This window comes from Choloepus didactylus, chromosome X (assembly GCF_015220235.1).
Source record: "Choloepus didactylus isolate mChoDid1 chromosome X, mChoDid1.pri, whole genome shotgun sequence".
NCBI classification, from domain to species: Eukaryota; Metazoa; Chordata; class Mammalia; order Pilosa; family Megalonychidae; genus Choloepus; species Choloepus didactylus.
In genome coordinates, this window is record NC_051334.1 from 14,454,726 (window position 1) to 14,474,655 (window position 19,930).

Here is a 19,930-nt window from a genome sequence, read left to right on the forward strand (position 1 = left end):
TATTCCCGGTTGGAAATTCCTCTCACCCAGAATTCCAAATGTATCGTGCCACCGCCCTCCCGCCTCCACGGTGGCCGCCGAGCAGTCACCACTCAGTCCTATGCTGTTTCCTTTGTATGTGGTGAACCGCCCCTCTCCCGCTGCTTTCAGAACTTGCTCCTTCCCCTCTGCGTTTGACAGTGTGATCAGAATGTGTCTCGGAGTGGGTCTACCTGGACCCGTTCTATTTGGAGTTCGCTGAGCATTTATGATTTGTGTATTTATGTTGTTTAGAAGATTTGGGAAGTTTTCCCCAACAGTTTCTTTGAATACTCTTCCTAGACCTTTACCCTTTTCTTCCCCTTCTGGAACACCAATGAGTCTTATATTCGGACGTTTCATTTTATCTATCATATCCCTGAGGTCCATTTCGATTTCCTCAAATTTTTTCCCCATTCTTTCTTTTATGCTTTCATTTTCCATTCTGTCATCTTCCAGGTCACTGATTCGTTGTTCAGCCTCCTCCAGTCCTGCACTATGAGTGTCCAGAATCCTTTTAATTTGGTCAACAGTTTCTTTAATTTCCATAAGATCATCCATTTTTTTATTTAGTCTTGCAATGTCTTCTTTATGCTCTTCTAGGGTCTTCTTGATCTCCTTTGTATCCCGTACTATGGTCTCATTGTTCATCTTTAGTTCTTTGAGTAGCTGCTCTAGGTGCTGTGTGTCTTCTGATCTTTTGATTTGGGTGCTTGGGCTTGGGTTATCCATATCGTCTGGTTTTTTCATATGCTTTATAATTTTCTGTTGTTTTTGGCCTCTTGGCATTTGCTGAACTTGATAGGGTTCTTTTAGGATTTGTAGACCAATTGAAGTCCTTATCTCTAATTTACCAGATCTACAGCTTCGTGGAGTACACTTTCTCTAACTAACCAGCAGGTGGCGTCCACGAGCCACCTGTTCTCCACAAGCCAGTTCTCCCCTCCTTAGCCTTTTTGGTGAGTGGGGGAGTGAGTCTTGTGGGGTCCAATTGGTGTACCAAGCTTGCGTGTGTAGTTGGTGTTGCCCACCCTGTATATGGGGCGTGTGTCTAGGCGGTCAGGGAGGGGGGGTGGCTCTAACAATCAAATCTCCCTGGTGATCCTAGAGTTTTAAAGCTGCTGCAATAGTCTAATCCTTCAGTTCAGTCCTGCCACAGTTTGTCTCTGCCACAGACCCACAAGTCCTTGGTATTGGCGTATGGCTCCTGAGACTTGAAAGTGGGCCCCTCTTCCAGGCTGTGCACCCCGGGTCCTCTGTTGAGGGATGGCTGTGCCATGTCACAGGTGAGTGCCGTCCCCCCAGGGCAGTTCTGGGCTGCTGGGCTGTGTAGGGAGGCTCCCAGTCTGCTGAAATGATGACTGAATGGGGCTTTGTTAATTCACACTGCTCCACCTTCCCAACTCTGGGACAATCAGCTGAGGTTGCAGGGAAGGCTAATGTCCACGCCCAGTTTTGTGGTGTGTTCCTGTTATTTGAAGCGCTTCCTTCACACTGGGTTGTCTCGGGGAGCTCTGGGCTATGGGGCTGGCGATGGGCAGGAGTGTTTCCTGTCCACCAGGATGATGGCTGTGAGCGGACACCTCCCTTTTCTTGGGAAGTCGTGGTGTTTGGTAAATTTTCTCAGCCACTGGATTTTTGCCTTTTGTCTCAGAGCTCTCTTAGTTCTGCTCTTGTCTTGACCTGCCCAAATTGCAAGTCTTTGAAGCTTTCTGTATTGGGCTTCTTAGAGTAATTGTTTTAGAAAAAGAAAAAAGGATTAAAAAAAAAAGGGGGGGGCCCTCCTCAGAGATCTAATGGGCTATTGAAATGCTAAGAGAGAAAGCAATTAGGGGCATTAAGGAAAGGTCCACAGGGCAGAGACATCAGCTTTTCTTCAGGATTTGCATATGAGCCTCAGGGCCTGAGTTCTGCCCTTCCCCTTTCTATGTTCACCAGAACTCCAAAAATCCTCCGCTTTTATTTTGGAGTTTTTCGTGTTGTTTTTTTCTATGCCTGTCTCCTCTCTGCTGGGCTGGCTGCTCTCAGATTCTCTGGTGTCTGGTCTCAGTCTATCTATGGTTGGAGTTTGGATCAGTAGAATGAGTTTCCGATAAGGGCTGCCACTGCAGTTCTCCCTTCTCCTTCCCGGAGCTGACAGCCCCTCCTCCCACGGGACTGAGCCTGGCAGGGAGAGGTGCGGGTCCCCTGGCCACAAAAACCCACAGATTTCGCTGATCTCAGCAGTTCCACGTTTTCATGAGTGTTGTATGAAGTATGCCCAAAGTCAGATTGCTGTGTGGTGTCCAGTCCACGCAGTTCCTGGCTTTCTACCTACTTTCCTGGAGGAGTAACTAAAACATACAGCTCACCAGTCCGCCATCTTGCCTTGCCTCCAAGACACTTTTAAACCAGAAAAAGAAAATATGGATGTCTGAGACACAGGAAAATGGTTTTTGTTTACCATTTCAAGACAGAGAGCTATAATCTTTAGAGTGTTTGGTGTCCCGGTTTCTGAAATATTTCATTGGTATTCAAAGGCTGGTGTTTTACTAAAAGTCCTAGTGTGTGGTGGGGATCAGAAGGTCTGGGTTTGAAACAAATGTGACTCTGAACTTCAGTTTTCTCATTTCGAGCAAGAATTGGCTGTAGATCAGGGGTTGGCAAACTTTTTCTGTAGAGGATGAGGTAGTAAATGTTTTAGATTTTGCAGGGCAAGCGGTCTCTGTCTCAACTTCTCAGCTCTGCCATTGTAGCGGTAGACAATAAACATTATTGATAAAACCCAGTTGCCTTGGGTTAGGCTGTAGTTTGCTAACCCCTGGGTTGGATGATTCTCCTGGGGTTGTTTTGAGATTCATGGTGGTAGATTATTTGTGAAAATATTGCCGTTATTTCTCTCCGTGTCTCCTGGACTCTTTGCCATGTAACTTGGCATCTCCTCCCACCTGGTGGCTGCCATTTCCCCCTCCCTTGACTCTGAACTGCCTTTGTGACTCGTTTTGACAAATAGAAAGTTGGGGAAGTGCTGGTGTGTCCATTCCCGGCCTAGGCCTCCAGAAACTTCTGTGGTGTCTATCACCGTGAGCACAAGCCCGGCCTAGACTTCTGGAGGATGAGAGACCACGGGAAGCAGAAATGGCTCTGTTACTACTGTGGGACCTCAGGCAAGTTTCCTCATCTGTAAAATGCAGATAATAAGGTTACTTATCTTGCAGGGTTGCCCAAGAATTAAAAGTTAATATTTATAAGGTGCTTAGAGCAGTGGCTGGCATGCAGTATAGTCAAAAGGATTTGTTAAGAATACTGCTAAGGGAAGCAGGTCATGTGGAATATAGTGGGCAGGCTTTGAAGTGAGACTTGGTGTTGCCACTTGCAAGTCATTTAACCCCTTCTTCTTAAGTAAAAATACGGATAAAATTGGGTCCTTGTAAGGATTATGTGTGTCAAGTGTCTGGCACATACCAAGCCCTTAAATGTTAGCTGAGGTGTTGAGGTCGCAGCAGTGAATAAAACAAACATTCCTGTCCTCATGGAGCTTACTTTCCAATGCACATATTTTTATTCTTCAGAGTTTTTATTTGGGAATAACATCTAAAAATAAAATATCTTTTTGGCATGTTTCATATTTGGCATAATGAATTCACAAACCACATAGATGCCTTTAAAATATGTATGTTTTAGGAAGGTATCTAAGTCTCTGGGAATGCTGTGCATTTTTCAGGCAGTGATACTTGTTTTTCATTTTTTCCGATAGTTAATTCTTTGACATTAAGGGGAACAAAACACTGTTAATTCAGTATTATCAAGGGGAATTACTGATTGGGAAAAAACTCAGTAAGTAACGTCTGATTGTTTAAGGAGCCTTGCTGGAAGTAAAGAAGTAAAACAAAGCTGTGGGAACTAGGGGATATTTTTTAAACTGTGCACAGCCTCACCTTGGGGAGGAAGTCATTTTTTTTAAAAGGTTTTCTTTTAATACTCTGACACAGCTGTTTAATCATTAAAGAAAAGTACAGGATAAAAGGCAGAATTCTTGCAAACTTTTTCCATTGCCAGATTATTAGCCAGAACTACTTTTAAAAAATGGAAATGAAACAATTTTCTATTTTTGCATCTTTGGATCATATCATTTTCTAACATACAGAAACAGTAACTAGGTATATATGCTGTTTGAAGTAGTGTCCTCTTTTCTTAAAAGAAAATGAATTCCAGCAAATATGGGAAATCCAGAGCCAAACCATTGTCAGGTTAAAAGGAAGACATTTGTATAAAAGTTACTTTTGCTGTGCAAAACTAGAGAATTACCCAACAAATAACTGTGTACCTCGATTGGCCACTCAGCATAAGAAGCAAAACAGCTTAGAGTTAAAGCTTCCTGTGAGCGCTTCTGTGGTCCCATCCCCCTCCCTCCCTACCCCAGAGGTAACCAATGTCCTGAATTTGGTGTGTGTGTGGTTTGAAAATTTCTTTATGTTTTTTTTTAGGTGCATATGTGTATATATTATGTATCTTTGTGTATGTATCTATATTACTAAATCAATACATTATTGTGTATGGCTTTTCATTTTAAAATAGAGAGTACTGTATGTACTCTGTAATCTGCAACTTGTTTTTCCCCTCACTGTTATGTTTTTGGGATTCATCTTTGTTGACACATGCAGTTCTACTTCACTTGTGTCTCCTTTTTCAGTAGCCTCGCCTGTTTGCCTACTTTTACAATGACTCATCCTTATGGCGCTGTAGAGACCCTTATGCATAAGGATTGCAGGTGGCATTTTTCTTTATTTGGATAGAATGTCACATGGCTTGGAGACTGTTCCAAACATGTATAAACATTAAGAACACCTTCATAGATAGCAGAATGCACACTGATATTCTTGGGGTGTCAGAAGATCTTTGAGCTAATTGTTTAGGCTTTCATGGGCTTTTTTTTTTTCCATCTTTTTTTTTGAAATGGAAAGTTTCAAACATACGGGTAGAAGAATGATACATTAAACCCCTCTGCACATGCCATCCGGGTTCAGCTGCCATCAACAAATGCCAGATCCGTTCCATCTATGTTCCCGCCTTTGTTCCCTCTGCACCCCCTCTGTTATCCTGAAGCAAGTCCCAGCCATCATATGATTCGTAGGGTTTATCTTTAAGGAAGGAACCTGGGGGTGGTCAGAAGGAGCTGGGAACATTCAGGGGACTAATATCAGCAGAAAAGGCACCCGTGGCCTATGGTCAGATAACGTCCAAATGGTACTGGGCAGTCGTTAAGGTAATGGTGCTGGGGAACTGGTTTAGAACAAGTGGGGAAACCAATAGGGAGACTGAAAAAGTAACAAACCAAAGATTAGAAGTACAAGATGGATTTTGAACATTGTCCTGGTTTCACGCTTGTGAGTAGGGACTGCCCTACTTTCAGGGTATGGAAAATCAGTTTTGAGGAAGTCTTGAGTAGTTTTTTTAATTATTGGTAACTTTTTTTATTTTCCAGTTTTTTTTCCCCAAGCTTTCTATTTGTTTCCTAAAGGCAAGTGTCCAGTATTTTGTACTTACATCATTCTATTTTTCAGTACACACCAACCTGGTAGCATGGGACTGAGGGGTTTCCTGGGGCATGGGGCTTTCAGTTTTCAAACCAGGGGAGCCCCAGACAAACCGGGATGTCTCTATATTGGTTACTGCATTTTTATCTATCGCTTTATAACAAATTGCCACCGATGTAGTCACTTGAAACCATACACGTTTGTTGTCTGAGTTTCCTGCATCGGGAGTCTGGACATGGCTCAGCTGGGTCCTCAGCTCGGAGTTTGGCCAGGCTGCAGGCACGGTGATGGCTGGCCCGTGTTCCTTTCTGGAGCTTGGGGACCTCTTCCAAGCTCACGTGGTGGTTGGTAGAGTTCAGTTCCCTGTGGTTGTAGGAATGAAGCCCTCAGCTCCTAGAGGCACCTGCTGTTCCCTGCCACATGGTCCTCTCCATAAATTCCTTCTTCAAGGCCAATGGGAGTATCCCCTGCTCCCATATAGCTAAGACTGAATGACATCATGTAACCTTCGTCGTATTCTGTTGGTTAGAAGCAAGTAACGGGTTCTGCCTACACTCAGGGGAAGGGGATTATTTGGGGTCATCCTTGAGTTTTTCCATCATACTTACCTTCCAGAATTTGTCCAAAGCATAAAATTATTTTGTTTAACAGCTTTTAGGGCCTTTGTGTGTGTGTGTATAATGTTTTTGTTCGACCACTCATTTCAGCATTTCTTTTTTAAAAAGTTTTCCTGTGTCATTCATTTTTCTTACCACAATGGAACTGGCAAATAGATATCTTCATAGATATTTTAGATTTTAGCCTTTAGGCAACTTGTTTTTCCTCTTGACCAGTAGGAGGCAGGAAATAAAGTGGAAAAGCAGAAGTGAATGCCCTGCATACCTTTGTAACCCAGTGCTGCCCAGAATTCTCTAAAACAGGTCTCTCTAACTCGGGATCCAGTTCAGGGCTCTGTGAATTTAGATGTGGGAAATCAGTTACATCTTTATTTTTACTAATGCCTCACTGAAATCGTGCATTTCCTTCAATAGTATTTACAATGCCTGTGACCTTATCGCCTATAGAAAGAGGATATTATTATGTCTTATCAATTGCAGATATTTCCATGATCTTTAGCAATAGTTTGGACACATTGGCTAGATCTTATTATTTATTGTGTTAATAAATAAGCACGTGTTACTACCTCAAATTTGTTTGTAATAGTTTAATAGCTGCATTTCAGGATATTTCTTTTATAATGCTACGGTTTTAACTGCTTAATTTTATGCATTTAAGAACATTATTCTGAGAAGAGGTCCAAACGCCAGACTGGCAAAGGGGTCATGGCACAAAATAAGTTAAGAAGCCCTGTTTAGAAAATTGCCAGGTGTCGGGAGGTGTCTGGTTCCTTTTTTGCAAAGTCACAATGAGAGCGACCCTGTTGGCAAGTCGGGTGTGGGGACTAAGATTCCCTAAGGCTTCTGTGCAATCCCCAGCAGTCAGGCCCGCGGGAAGCCCCAGTGCAGGGAGCGCTCAGCTGCACCTTCCCCCACTGCACCCTGCAGCGCTGCTGCTGAGCTTTCTTTGCTCCTGACCTTCTTATGTGGCCCTCTCAACTGTTCTTCACCCCGAGGGAGAAACTCTGCTCCGCTTCCGGAGATCCCCTCAGGAGCAAGGGCCAGTTGGTTGTTGGGCCTGTTTTACCAACTACAATTGTCGCTACTCCAGAGATTTGGGCCGGAACACAGACTTGAACATTTAAACAGACCCGAGAAACTCAGCTATCCTAGTATAATATAATTCAGGAGCAGGATGGGCTAAATGTTAACTTGGATTTAATTCATTTGTAACAATTTGCCAATTGGTTTACAGAAAAATATCTTTGCTCAGCCTCCTGGAGATAATAAAGTGCTTCACCCGTGTTATTTCCTGACTAATTGAAGTAACTCCCGTAAATGTCAGTAATTAAGGATTTTTTTGGTTTTTATGAAAGGCAGGCTTTCTTAAATTTGTAATGTTTGCCCTGATGCCTTCAAAGAGCATACTTAATTCAATAATCTCTTTGTCTACTCCTTAGTTCGGGGTCAGCCTTGTGAAAAAAGAGTTTTTTTTAGTGTGCTCTGCTTTTTTTTTTTCCTAAATTTTTTATTTTGCAGTAGTTTCAAGTTTACAAGACAGTTTCAAAAATAATCAAATCCCAGACGTGTCACCAGAACCATGGCCGAATATTCCTATGTGAAGTCCACCAAACTCGTGCTCAAGGGAACGAAGGCTAAGAGTAAGAAGAAAAAGAGTAAAGATAAGAAGAGAAAGAGAGAAGAGGAAGAAGAAACTCAGCTTGATATTGTTGGAATCTGGTGGACAGTAACAAACTTTGGTGAAATTTCAGGAACCATAGCAATTGAAATGGATAAAGGAACCTATATACACGCACTTGACAATGGTCTTTTTACATTGGGAGCCCCACATAAAGAAGTTGATGAGGGTCCTAGTCCTCCAGAGCAGTTTACAGCTGTCAAATTGTCTGATTCCAGAATTGCCTTGAAATCCGGCTATGGAAAATATCTTGGTATAAATTCAGATGGACTTGTTGTTGGGCGTTCAGATGCAATTGGACCAAGAGAACAATGGGAGCCAGTCTTTCAAGATGGGAAAATGGCTTTATTGGCCTCAAATAGCTGCTTTATTAGATGCAATGAAGCAGGTGATATAGAAGCAAAAAGCAAAACAGCAGGAGAAGAAGAAATGATAAAGATTAGATCCTGTGCTGAAAGAGAAACCAAGAAAAAAGATGACATTCCAGAAGAAGACAAAGGAAATGTTAAACAGTGTGAAATAAATTATGTAAAGAAATTTCAGAGCTTCCAAGACCACAAACTTAAAGTAAGTAAAGAAGACAATAAAATTCTTAAAAAGGCTCGGAAAGATGGATTTTTGCATGAGACGCTTCTGGACAGGAGAGCCAAATTGAAAGCTGATAGATACTGCAAATGACCAAGAGTTTTGTTTGTCTTATCCCTTTTTTTTTTTCTGAATAAAATATTCAGTGGAAAAAAAAAAAAAATAATCAAACCCCATACAGAGAACTCCAAGTACTCCTATCCCTGCAGATAACCTGATCTACCAAGTTTAACATTTTGCCACATTTGTCATATCATTCCATCTATCTGTCCACCTATCAGTCCATCTGTACTCTGCTTTTTGAGGTTTTTTTTCTTTAGGATCTCTTTAAAATTATTTTAAAATGTTTTAACTCCTTCACAACCACTTTGTAGCCTTCTAATCCTAACACTCAGAGATGGATGAAAGCCTCTTTTAATTTATTCTTTGTTCTGGATCAAAGCTTCCCAGCCTGGGCACTGTTGATATTTGGGGTCAGATAACTCTTTGTTGTGGGGGGGGCTGTCCTTTGCTTGTGGGATTTGTTTAGCAGCATCCCTGGTCTCCACCCTCTAGATGCCAGTAGCACCCCCCTCCCAGTGTAACAATTAAAAATGTCTCCAGACATTGCCAAAAGTCCCCTGGGGGGCAAAATCAACTGCGTTTCTGAAAGACTGTTCTAGGTATATGATAATAACGCTCATGGTGGCAGCTAACATTTATTTATTTATTAATTACTGCATGCTACGCCTATAGCTCCTATAACTCGTAAAACATTCATCTCACTTAATTCTCACAACCAAACCACAAGATAGATATTATTATCCCATTTGGAAGAAAACAAAAGCTGAAGCACCGGGGTTCAGTAACTTGCCCAAGGTCACATAAATTAAGTGACTTCTGGATAAGTGTGGTCTGGCTCTTTTATAGAGTTGTTTTGTTTAAGAGCTCACTGTTCAATAAATGTTACCAAAAGCTTTTGTGCTGTGTTAATAGATGTTTGCTGTTCAGCAATACCCTTCATAATTATTTGGGATGAAGTTCCGTCTCTGATGAGGAGACTGGAAGAATTGGAAGGGAGGGTTTCCTGATGACCTCTCAGTGGAGAGGCTGTTGCTGTGTAAATGTTGGAATTCTTGCCTCAAGGGTGACTCCCTGGGTGTATGTCTCAGTCAAGGATTTAGACCACTTCTAAGAGGCTTCAGCTATATGGTGAGGACAAGGGTGACTGATCAACTTTGAATCCAAGGAAGCAGTCAGGAATTGGGGCAAGCTTGTGTATCATTCAGGGTTCTGCAGGAGGAAATGGCATGCTCAAAGGGTTTTACTGAAAACAGGAATGTTGAGGCATCCAGGGACTAGCAGCAATGGGAAGCTGCTGCCATCCCTAGACCTGTAGGGGCAGGGGGAGAGAACGTTGTCGCTGGAGCTGTAAAAGATGGTTCCCTCTACAGGGACGGCAGTGGTGGAAGAATGCAGATGTTGCCAGAACTGTGGTCCTCTGATTTCTTGTTGGTGCTTCTCATTGTTTTATCCCAACTGGAAGCCAGAAGGCAAGGGAGCCTGGGGTTGAAGTTTATAGAGGTCAGCCCCTCAAGCAGAGTGGATGAAGAGGGGCTGAGCGTGGATCTGGGGGCCGAGTGGAGGAAAAGTCACCATGGACTACAAGGCAGAGTTGGAAACACTGCCCTGGACCCTAGGGAGAAGGGGGCACAGTTAGTGTCAGTAGCAAGGGAAGTCCACTTGTACTAAGCAGGGTCTGGTCCTACAGACCTTTGGGAGGGAGAAGAGTGGGCTGGATAGGTGCGACTGGATTCTCTGAGGTTCTTCCCACTTCACCAGGGAAGCCTTGAGGAATGTGGGGTTGTCTCTTTGTATTCAGATACAAGGTGTGTGTGTGTGTGGGGGGGTGTGTGGGTGTGGGTGTGTGTGGGTGGGTCGGTCCTTGTTCAGGGCTCTGGGAAAAATACAACACATGGTGGGAAAGGTTGCCCTGGTGTGTGTGTGTGTGGGTGTGGGTGTGTGTGGGTGTGTGTGGGTGGGTCGGTCCTTGTTCAGGGCTCTGGGAAAAATACAACACATGGTGGGAAAGGTTGCCCTGGGATTGGGCGTTAGTTCAGGGGAGTAGAAAGTGTCTTACAATGTTTGGGAGTATGGCTTTACGTTAGTTTGACCTTTTTGCTTCTCTGAGGGACAGGATTTCTGTAGGTATTCCTCCTCGTCCCCCAAATAGCTGTATGTGTATGTGTACACTCAGAATTTTTTCCTACACTGCTGAAACCCCCTAAGGCCCTACTGCACACATGGAGGCCTTAAAAAAAACTTAGAATCCTCCTCACAGTTAAAACAAAGGCAAATGCAAAGAAATAGCTTTGTTCTCTTTTGCATTCTTCATGGGCTAATGCATTTTCTGGAAAACTTGTTGCTATGGTAATGGGATATTATCTGTCTCTGCAGTGTATTATATAAAAATAGCCCTTTCTGCATGAGGATGATGTTAGTGACAGGTGGTTGGGTGAATGTATAGCAGTTAGCTTTGCCAGGAACAGTTTCTCAGCATTCCATTGTTTAAAGTTCTGAAATCAAAATGAGTATTGATTTTTTTTTTCTGTGTCAAAATGTAACTTTATCTGGAAAAGGCAGGGAGTGGTGCTCTGTTTTAATTGTGAATTACACATCTTCCTTTGCAGGTCAGGACCCTATGGGTTGAACCCACCTTTGCCCTTCTCCACTCCTCTTTGAGCTACAGAGTATATAGTACAAGATTGGGGTGGGGGCAAATAAGGATAGTTTTCTCATTCTAGAACAAATGGTGTGGCCTAAATAGCTTGTACTTGCAAACCAAGAAATAGCAAGTGCTCAGGTGGAATATATGAGCTCTGTAACAGTTTATCAAATAATAACTTCTTGTATGTTCTTAAACTGAAGAGGTCCTTGGTAAGGTCACATCCCCCTGCAGGTTTTGGTATTGGTCTCATATGTGTAGCCAAGGATTGAATCAGACCCTAGTCAGACCTTGAACTTTGAAAAATCCTTTGGGAAATTTCTTGGAGCAGGAACTCTCAAACATCTTGTCATCTTCTTACCTACCTTCTAAAACTTTGCCTTACATGTAAATAACAGCTTCCTAGTGCTGAAAGAAAGTTTACTCTTGTTTGGGGAATTTTAGAGACCCTCTTGAAAACATTCCATGGCTGGCAATTTTAGACCCCAAACTTACGGCTCTGCTTCTGATATGCATTGTACTACTGCAGACATGGGATCGTTACCTTTGTTTTTTCTCTTGGGGTCAATATGATTATCATTTTGCTAACGATATTGGAAATAGTTGATGAGCGGATGGCTGGGTCTGCACTACTGCTCTTGGAACTTTTTGCATTTTAACTCCTTTAATCTCTGTAACAGTTTCTGTCACTGTTTTGCAGATGAGGAGAAGGTATACCTTTATATACAAAAGTAGGATGAATAGTATAATATAGCCATCACCCAGTTCAAGTATCCACATTGCCATGCTTGCAGTGAATCTGTTCTTCCCTCCCTCCCTCCTTCCTTCCTTCCTTCTTTCCTTCCCTCCTTTCTTTCTCTTTCTTTTTCTTTCTGTTGCTGTGCAGAGTAAGACTTGGTTGCTCCTTCTTCCTTGTCGGTATGTTTGGGTGTTTCTGATAACTAAAAGCATATTCCTCTACGTCAGGAATCGGCAGAATGCGGCCCACAGCCAAATCTATCCTGCTGCCTGTTTTTTTTTGACTATGAGTTAAGAATGGTTTTTACAGTTTTAAATGGTTAAAAAAATCAAAAGAAGAATAATCTGTGACATGAAAATTATATGAAATTCAAATTCCCGTTCCCATAAACAAAGTTTTGGTGGAACACAGTCATATTCATTCATTCATGTGCAGATGCACTACAACAGTGCATCTGCACTACAGCAGCAGAGTTGGGTAGTTGTGATGGAGTCTGCAAAGCCTAAATTAGTTACTCTCCAGCCATTTACAGAAAAAGTTTGTCACCTGCTCTATGTAATTCTACATCTAGAATGGGAGATTGTACTGAATAATAACAGCAGATTGGATTTATGTATAGGTTCATATTTACTTGAATTCTCCTTTGGTATGCATTATTTTTTCCTCTCTTCCACTCAATGTTTATCTTTTCATGAGCTTAGGTTCATTTTCTATGGCACATCTCAAAATGTTCAATTTTAGCTCTATACCTATACCCATATGGATTTTTATCTTAGCAAATATTTATTACCCTTCCCAAATGAGGGAGAGTAATGAATTTTATCTCTTTGCTAGTCAATATGTTTTCATTGCTAGGTCAGTAATTATAATACCCTTAGCTCTATTTATTTCTAACTATTTTGCTTTCTACTTTTGGGATTTCAGCCTACATATAAGCAACTGACAGTTTAATAATCCTAACTAAGCCACCTGGGCTGACTGTGCTATTTTAATTTCATAAATCCTATATATGATAAAGATTACCTTGTCCACATTCATCAGGTTGGATTTAACATGCTCAACATAATCAAGTTTGATCCATTCATGGAATTATTTTTTAAATGATGTTTTCTTTTACCTTGTCTCTTTTTCCCTCCAGTTTTTTAAAAATTCAATTTCTTTTTTTTCTTTCCTTTATTAGAGAAGTTGTGGGTTTACAGAACAATCATGCATAAAATACTGGATTCCCATATACCACCCTACCACCAATGCCTTGCATTGGTATGGAATATTTGTTACAATTGATGTTGGCACATTTTAAAAATTGTACTATTAATTAAAGTTCATGGTTTAACTTAGGGTTCCCTGTTTGTGTAGTATAGTTCCATAGATTTTTTTTTTTACATTTTTATTCTGTTACCACATATACAATTTAGCATTTCCCTTTTTAATCATATTCAGATACATATTTCAGTGCTGTTAATTGCACAGTGTTGTGCTTCCATCACCACCATCCATTACCAAAACATTTCCATCATTCCAAATAGGAACCCTGTACGTTTTAAGCCTTAACTTCAGATTCCCTATTCCACCCCGTCCCTTGGTAACATAAATTATAGATTTTCACTCTAAGAGTTTGCTTATTCTGATTGTTTCAGTAAGATCATACAATATTTGTCCTTTTATGTCTGTCTTTATTTCACTCAACATGATGTCTTCAAGGTTCATCCCTATTGCATATATCAGGACTTCATTCCTTTTTATGGCTGAATAATATTCTATTATATGTATATACCACATTTTGTTTATCCATTCATTGGTTGTTGGATACTTGGGTTGCTTCCATCCTTTGGCAACTGTGAATAATACCGCTATGAATATTGATGTGCAAATGTCTGTTTGTGTCCTTGCTTTCAATTCTTTTGGGTACATACCCAGTAGTGGGATTGCTGGATTGTATGGTAGTTCTATACTCAGCTTTCTGGAGAACCGCCAAACTGTTTTCCACAGCAGCTGCAATGCATTGCCACCAGCAAATGAATCCTTCTCGGGTAACACAACTGGAGGTACATGATGTCTGATCGCCCCTCAGTGGTGATTTTAACTTTGACCATTTGATTAAAGTATTGTCCATTTGAGTCTGAATTGTTTTTAGATATGACATATCAGAGTGACCAACACCTTGAAGCCTGTTACAACAATGTTTAGATCAAAACATTACAAATGAAAAGGCTTTCAAAACCACTCAGATTGACATATGTTCAACATGAAATCCAAAGTGTTTTTAACATTTTTTCTTGAGTCATTTTCCACCCTTAAGAGGTTAATGTGTGATTTAGCCATTCATGACTATTTAATTTCCTTATGTAGGCATTTTATATGCCTTCACAACATTTTAGAATAAGTACTAGCTTCCTGTATTATCTGGGATAAGTCACTCAACTTTGGTTCCCATGTCAGGACTATGATAAAAATATTATTTGCCATATAAATACAGGGCAATTTCTGTTTTTTTTTTTTTTTTTTTTTTTGGCATGAGTTGCTATGTAGTAACTCCAAATCCTGAAAAGTGAAGTAGTTTTATTCTGAAAGATAACAGAAATGTTTCAGAGTTATTAGTTTGATAATCTTTACCTCTGGGGGTGGGCATTTTGGAGAGTATAAGTGCCATGAGAGGTAAACTACTTCTCTAGAGTGGCATCAGAGTTTAAATTGCCTCTCATAGTTCCATCTTGTCTGTCTGCTAATTTAATATAGTCACTCAGATCATTCAGGCTTTTGAAGATGGTTTGATAGGTATAAATTGGAAGAAATTCTAGCTGTTTAAAGGCCCACTGTTCATAAAGGTACTTTCCTACTGAAGTCTTTATATGTGTCTCTCTTCCCTGATATGTAAAGTGAACATAAAAAACTAACTTCTCTAAAGAGTGCTTTGGGACAAAACCCGAAAACACTTTGCAGAATAGAAAGGACTCCTTATTCTTAGTAACATTCCTCAGTGTTCTTCAAGGGGCTCACTCGCTCCCAATCATTTTTCTAACTATGTTAGAAATATTTATTGGAACTAGTTTTAATAGCATCATAGGATATAGATAGCATGGCCATATGTCCCCGTTTCCCTGAAACTGAAGCAACAGCTGTAGGTTTACGAAAAACAACCTGTGAAGGTTAATTTCATGTGTCAGCTTGGCTAGGTTATGGTGTTTCAGTTCTTTGGTCAGGAAACACTGGCCTGATTGTTACTATGAGGGCATTTTGTAGTAGAATTTAAATCATTAGTCAGTTGATTGCATCTATGGCCGATTACATCAACAGTCAACAAAGAACATTGCCTTCAGCAATGAGAAGAGTCTCCTTACCCAATCAGTTGGAGGCCTTAAAGGGAGAACTGAGAATTTTAGTAGTCAGAAAGGAGAATTTCTATCTCTACTTCAGCCAGTCATCTTCTCCTGGGGAATTCAATGTCACCTTCATTGAGTTTCCAAGTTTGAGGCCTACCCTATGAAACCCCCACGGTTGCATGAGCCAATTCCTATAATCTCTCTCTTTTTTTTTTTTTTTTTAAATTAAATTCAGTTTTATTGAAATACATTCACACACCATACAATCATCCATGATATACAATCCACTGTCCACAGTATGATAACATAGTTATGCGTTCATCACCACAGTCTATCTCTGAACATTTTCCTTACATCAGAAAGAACCAGAACAAGAATAAAAAATAAAAGTGAAAAAAAAACACCCAAATCATCCCCCCATCCCACCCCATTTGTCCTTTAGTTTTTATCCCCATTCCTCCACTCATCCATACACTAGATAAAGGGGGTGTGATCCACAAGGTCTTCACAGTCACACTGTCACCCCTTGTAATCTACATTATTATATAATTGTCTTCAGGAGTCCAGACTGCTGGGTTGGAGTTTGGTAGTTTCAGGTATTTACTTCTAGCTATTCCAATACATTAAAGCCTAAGAGGTGTTATCTATATAGTGCATAAGAATGTCCACCAGAGTGACCTCTCGACTCCATTTGGAATCTCCCAGCCACTGAAACTATTTCGTCTCATTTTTCATCCCCCTTTTGGTCAAGAAGATACTCTCAGTCCCACGATGCCGGGTCCACATTCATCCCCAGGAGTCATACTCTGCGTTGCCAGGGAGATTTACAACCCTGGGAGTTGGGTGCCACGTAGGGGGGAGGGCAGCGAGTTCACCTGTCGAGATGGCTCAGTTAGAGAGAGAGAGGGCCACATCTGAGCAACAAAGAGGTACTCAGGGGGAGACTCTTAGGCACCATTACATACAGCTTTAGACTTTCCTTTGTGGTAATGAGCTTCATAAGGGCAAGTCCCACGCTTGAGGGCTCAGCACATCAAACCGCTAGTCCCAATGTTTGTGACAACATACGCTAGGGGATCAGCATCTTAAAGTTTAGAGATAGGCCTTACAATTCAGGGATAGAGTTAACTGCTGTAAGAGCTTACAATCTAGGGACTATTACTATTATTGTGTCCACGTTAGGCTATGTTCTAAGATTCAATTCTGAGTTTACACATTGTAGTTAGTCCATATTGGTGAGGCATCATCCCTCTCACCATGTTTTCTCCAACACTTTTACTCCTATATATATATTTTCCTACAATTTTATAGAGTTATATTCACATACCATACATTTATCCACAGTGTACAATCAGTTTTCATGGTATCATCATAAAGTTGTACATTTATCACCACAATCAGCATTTGAACATACTGATTACTACAAGAAAATTTTTTTTTTTTTTTTTTTTTTTTTTTTAGCAATAAGAAAAAATGATAAAAAGAAAAATAACATGTCATACAATACAATATACTACTAAGGACAGCAAATAACACCACTACCAAGAATCCCATATTACTCCCCTATATCCCCTTCTCATATACATTTAGCATTGGCGTATTGCCTTTGTTACATTTAATGGAGGTATATTACAATGTTACTGTTGACCATAGACTCCAGTTTGCTTTGATTATGTTTTTTCCTGAATACCATCCCTTTTTCAAATTTCTACATGGTTGACATTCATTTGCTTTCCCACATGCAAAAACATTTTTATATTTGTATATTTAGTAACAGTCATTGGCCACTCCAGTTTTTGCCACGTTATACAGTCCCAGTCTTTATCATCTATCTTTACCTCTGGTGTCATACATTCTCCTATCCCACCTCTTTCAGCTTTACTCACAGACATCTTTGTTCAGTGTACTTACAATACCGTGCTACCATCACACAGTATTATCCTGTCTATTTCTGGATCTATGCAATCAATCCTAAACATTCTGTAGTCCTTCAGCATCAAATGGCTGATCTCTGCCCTCTTTCTATCTCCTGGTCGCCTGTGTTGTCAGCTTTTAACTCCCAAAGTTTGTTCATTAATGTCTGTTCATATTAGTGAGACCATACAGAATCTGTCCTTTTGTTTCTGGCCAACTTCACTCAACATAATGGCCTCAAGGTTCATCCACATTATTACATGATCCATGTCTTTGTTCTGTCTTACAGCTGCATAATATTCCATCATGTGTATATACCACAGTTTGTTTATCCACTCGGGGCATCTTACCCTTACAAATAAATTTAGTTATTGGTTTTTCTATTTCTGTAAAGTAAGTTGTTGGGATTTGAATTGGTATTGCATTGAATCTGTAAATCAGTTTAGGTAAAATTGCCATCTTAACTATATTTAGTCTTCCAATCCATGAACATGGTATGTTCTTCCATTTTTTCAGGTCTTGTTCAATTTCTTTTAGTAGTTTCTTATAATTTTCTATGTAAAGGTCTTTTGTGTCCTTGGTTAAGTTTATTCCTAAATACTTGATTCTTTTGGTTGCTATTGTAAATGGGATTTTTTTCTTGATTTCCTCCTCTTGTTGCACATTACTTGTGTATAGGAACACTACAGATTTTTGCGTGTTGATCTTGTAGCCTGCTACTTTGCTGTATTCATTGACTAGTTCTAGTAGCTTTGCTGTAGATTTTTCTGGATTTCCTACATATAGAATCATGTCATCTGCAAATAGTGAAATTTTTACTTCTTCCTCTCCAATTTGGATGCCTTTTATTTCTTTTTCTTGCCTAATTGCTCTAGCTAGAACTTCCAGCACAATGTTGAATAGCAATGGTGATAGTGGGCATCCCTGTCTTGTTCCTGATCTTAGAGGAAAAGCTTTCAGTCTCTCCCCATTGAGTGTGATGTTAGCTGTGGGTTTTTCATATATTGCCTTTATCATATTGAAAAAGTTCCCTTCTATTCCTATCCTTTGAAGTGTTTTCATCAGGAAAGGATGTTGAATTTTGTCAAATGCCTTTTCTGCATCGATCGAGATGATCATGTGGTTCTTCTGCTTTGATTTATTGATGTGGTGTATTACATTAATTGATTTTCTTGTGTTGAACCAGCCTTGCATACCTGGAATAAATCCCACCTGGTCGTGGTGTATAATTCTTTTAATGTGCTGCTGGATTCGATTTGCGAGTATTTTGTTGAGGATTTTTGCGTCTATATTCATTAAAGAAATTGGTCTATAATTTTCTTTTTTTGTAGTATCTTTGCCTGGTTTTGGTATTAGGGTGATGATGGCTTCATAAAAAGAGTTAGGTAGCTTTCCTTCTTCTTCAATTTTTTTGAAGAGATTGAGCAGGATTGGTACTAATTCGTTCTTGAATGCTTGGTAGAATTCACATGTGAAACCATCTGGTCCTGGGCTTTTCCTTTTTGGGAGCTTTTTGATGACTGACTCAATCTCTTTACTTGTGATTGGTTTGTTGAGGTCATCTATTTCTTCTTGAGTTAATGTTGGTTGTTTATGCTTTTCTAGGAAGTTGTCCATTTCATCTAAGTTGTCTAGTTTATTAGCATATAGTTGCTCATAGTATCTTCTGATTATCTCCTTAATTTCTGCAGGGTCGGTAGTTATATTTCCTTTCCCATTTCTGATTGCGTTTATTTGCATCTGCTCTCTCTTTTTTTTGTTAGCCTAGCCAGTGGTCCATCAATTTTATTGATTTTCTCAAAGAACCAACTTCTGGTTTTGTTGATTCTCTCTATTGTTTTCCTGTTCTCAGTTGCATTTATTTCTGCTCTAATCTTTGTTATTTCTTCCCTTCTGCTTGCTTTGGGGTTAGTTTGCTGTTCTTTCTCTAATTCCTCCAGGTGAGCAGTTAACTCTTCAATTTTTGCCCTCTCTTCTCTTTTAATATAGGCATTTAGGGCAATAAATTTCCCTCTCAGCACCGCCTTTGCTGCATCCCATAAGTTTTGATAAGTTGTGTTTTCATTGTCATTTGCCTCGAGGTATTTACTAATTTCTCTTGTAATTTCTTCCTTTACCCACTGGTTTTCTAAGAGGGTGTTGTTTAGCCTCCATATGTTTGTGAATTTTCTGACCTTCTGCCTTTTATTTATTTCCAACTTCATTCCATTGTGGTCTGAGAAAGTGTTTTGTATAATATCAATATTTTTAAATTTGTTGAGACTTGCTTTGTGACCCAACATGTGGTCTATCCTAGAGAATGTTCCATGAGCACTTGAGAAAAAAGTGTATCCTGCTGTTGTTGGATGTAGTGTTCTATAAATGTCTGTCAAGTCTAGTTCATTTATCATACAATTCAACATCTCTGTTTCTTTAGTGATCCTCTGTCTAGATGTTCTATCCATTGATGAGAGTGGTGTATTGAAGTCTCCAACTATTATTGTAGAGGTATCTATTTCTCCTTTCAGTGATCGCAGTGTTTGCCTCATGAATTTTGGGGCATTCTGGTTTGGTGCATAAATATTTATGACTGTTATGTTTTCTTGATGAATTGACCCTTTTATTAATATATAGTGTCCTTCTTTGTCTCTTTTAATTGTTTCGCTTTTGAAGTCTAACTTGTCTGATATTAATATAGCTACTCCCGCTTTTTTCTGGTTGTTGTTTGCATGAAATATCTTTTTTTTTTTTTTTTTTTTTTTTTTTTTTGTGACTGGCCCATCCCTAAAGCCAGGGGTGGGAGTCAGTCTTCTGTGAATCAGAGAGACTGAGAGTCAGCAAGGGTGGTTCCCCACAGGAA

The 19,930-nt window shown here is 40.1% G+C and overlaps 2 protein-coding genes across 2 annotated transcripts in view; both read left to right on the top strand.

Moving 5' to 3' along the window:
* Positions 1-19,930, top strand: part of LOC119523330 (ralBP1-associated Eps domain-containing protein 2-like) — a 237,802-nt gene that overhangs the window by 30,098 nt on the left and 187,774 nt on the right. The gene's annotated exons all lie outside the window — the stretch shown is intronic.
* On the top strand, positions 7,724-8,557 carry LOC119523238 (protein FRG1). The gene has a single exon (XM_037822019.1). The coding sequence runs from the start codon at positions 7,731-7,733 to the stop codon at positions 8,505-8,507; it is 777 nt and encodes a 258-aa protein (XP_037677947.1). The 5' UTR covers positions 7,724-7,730; the 3' UTR covers positions 8,508-8,557.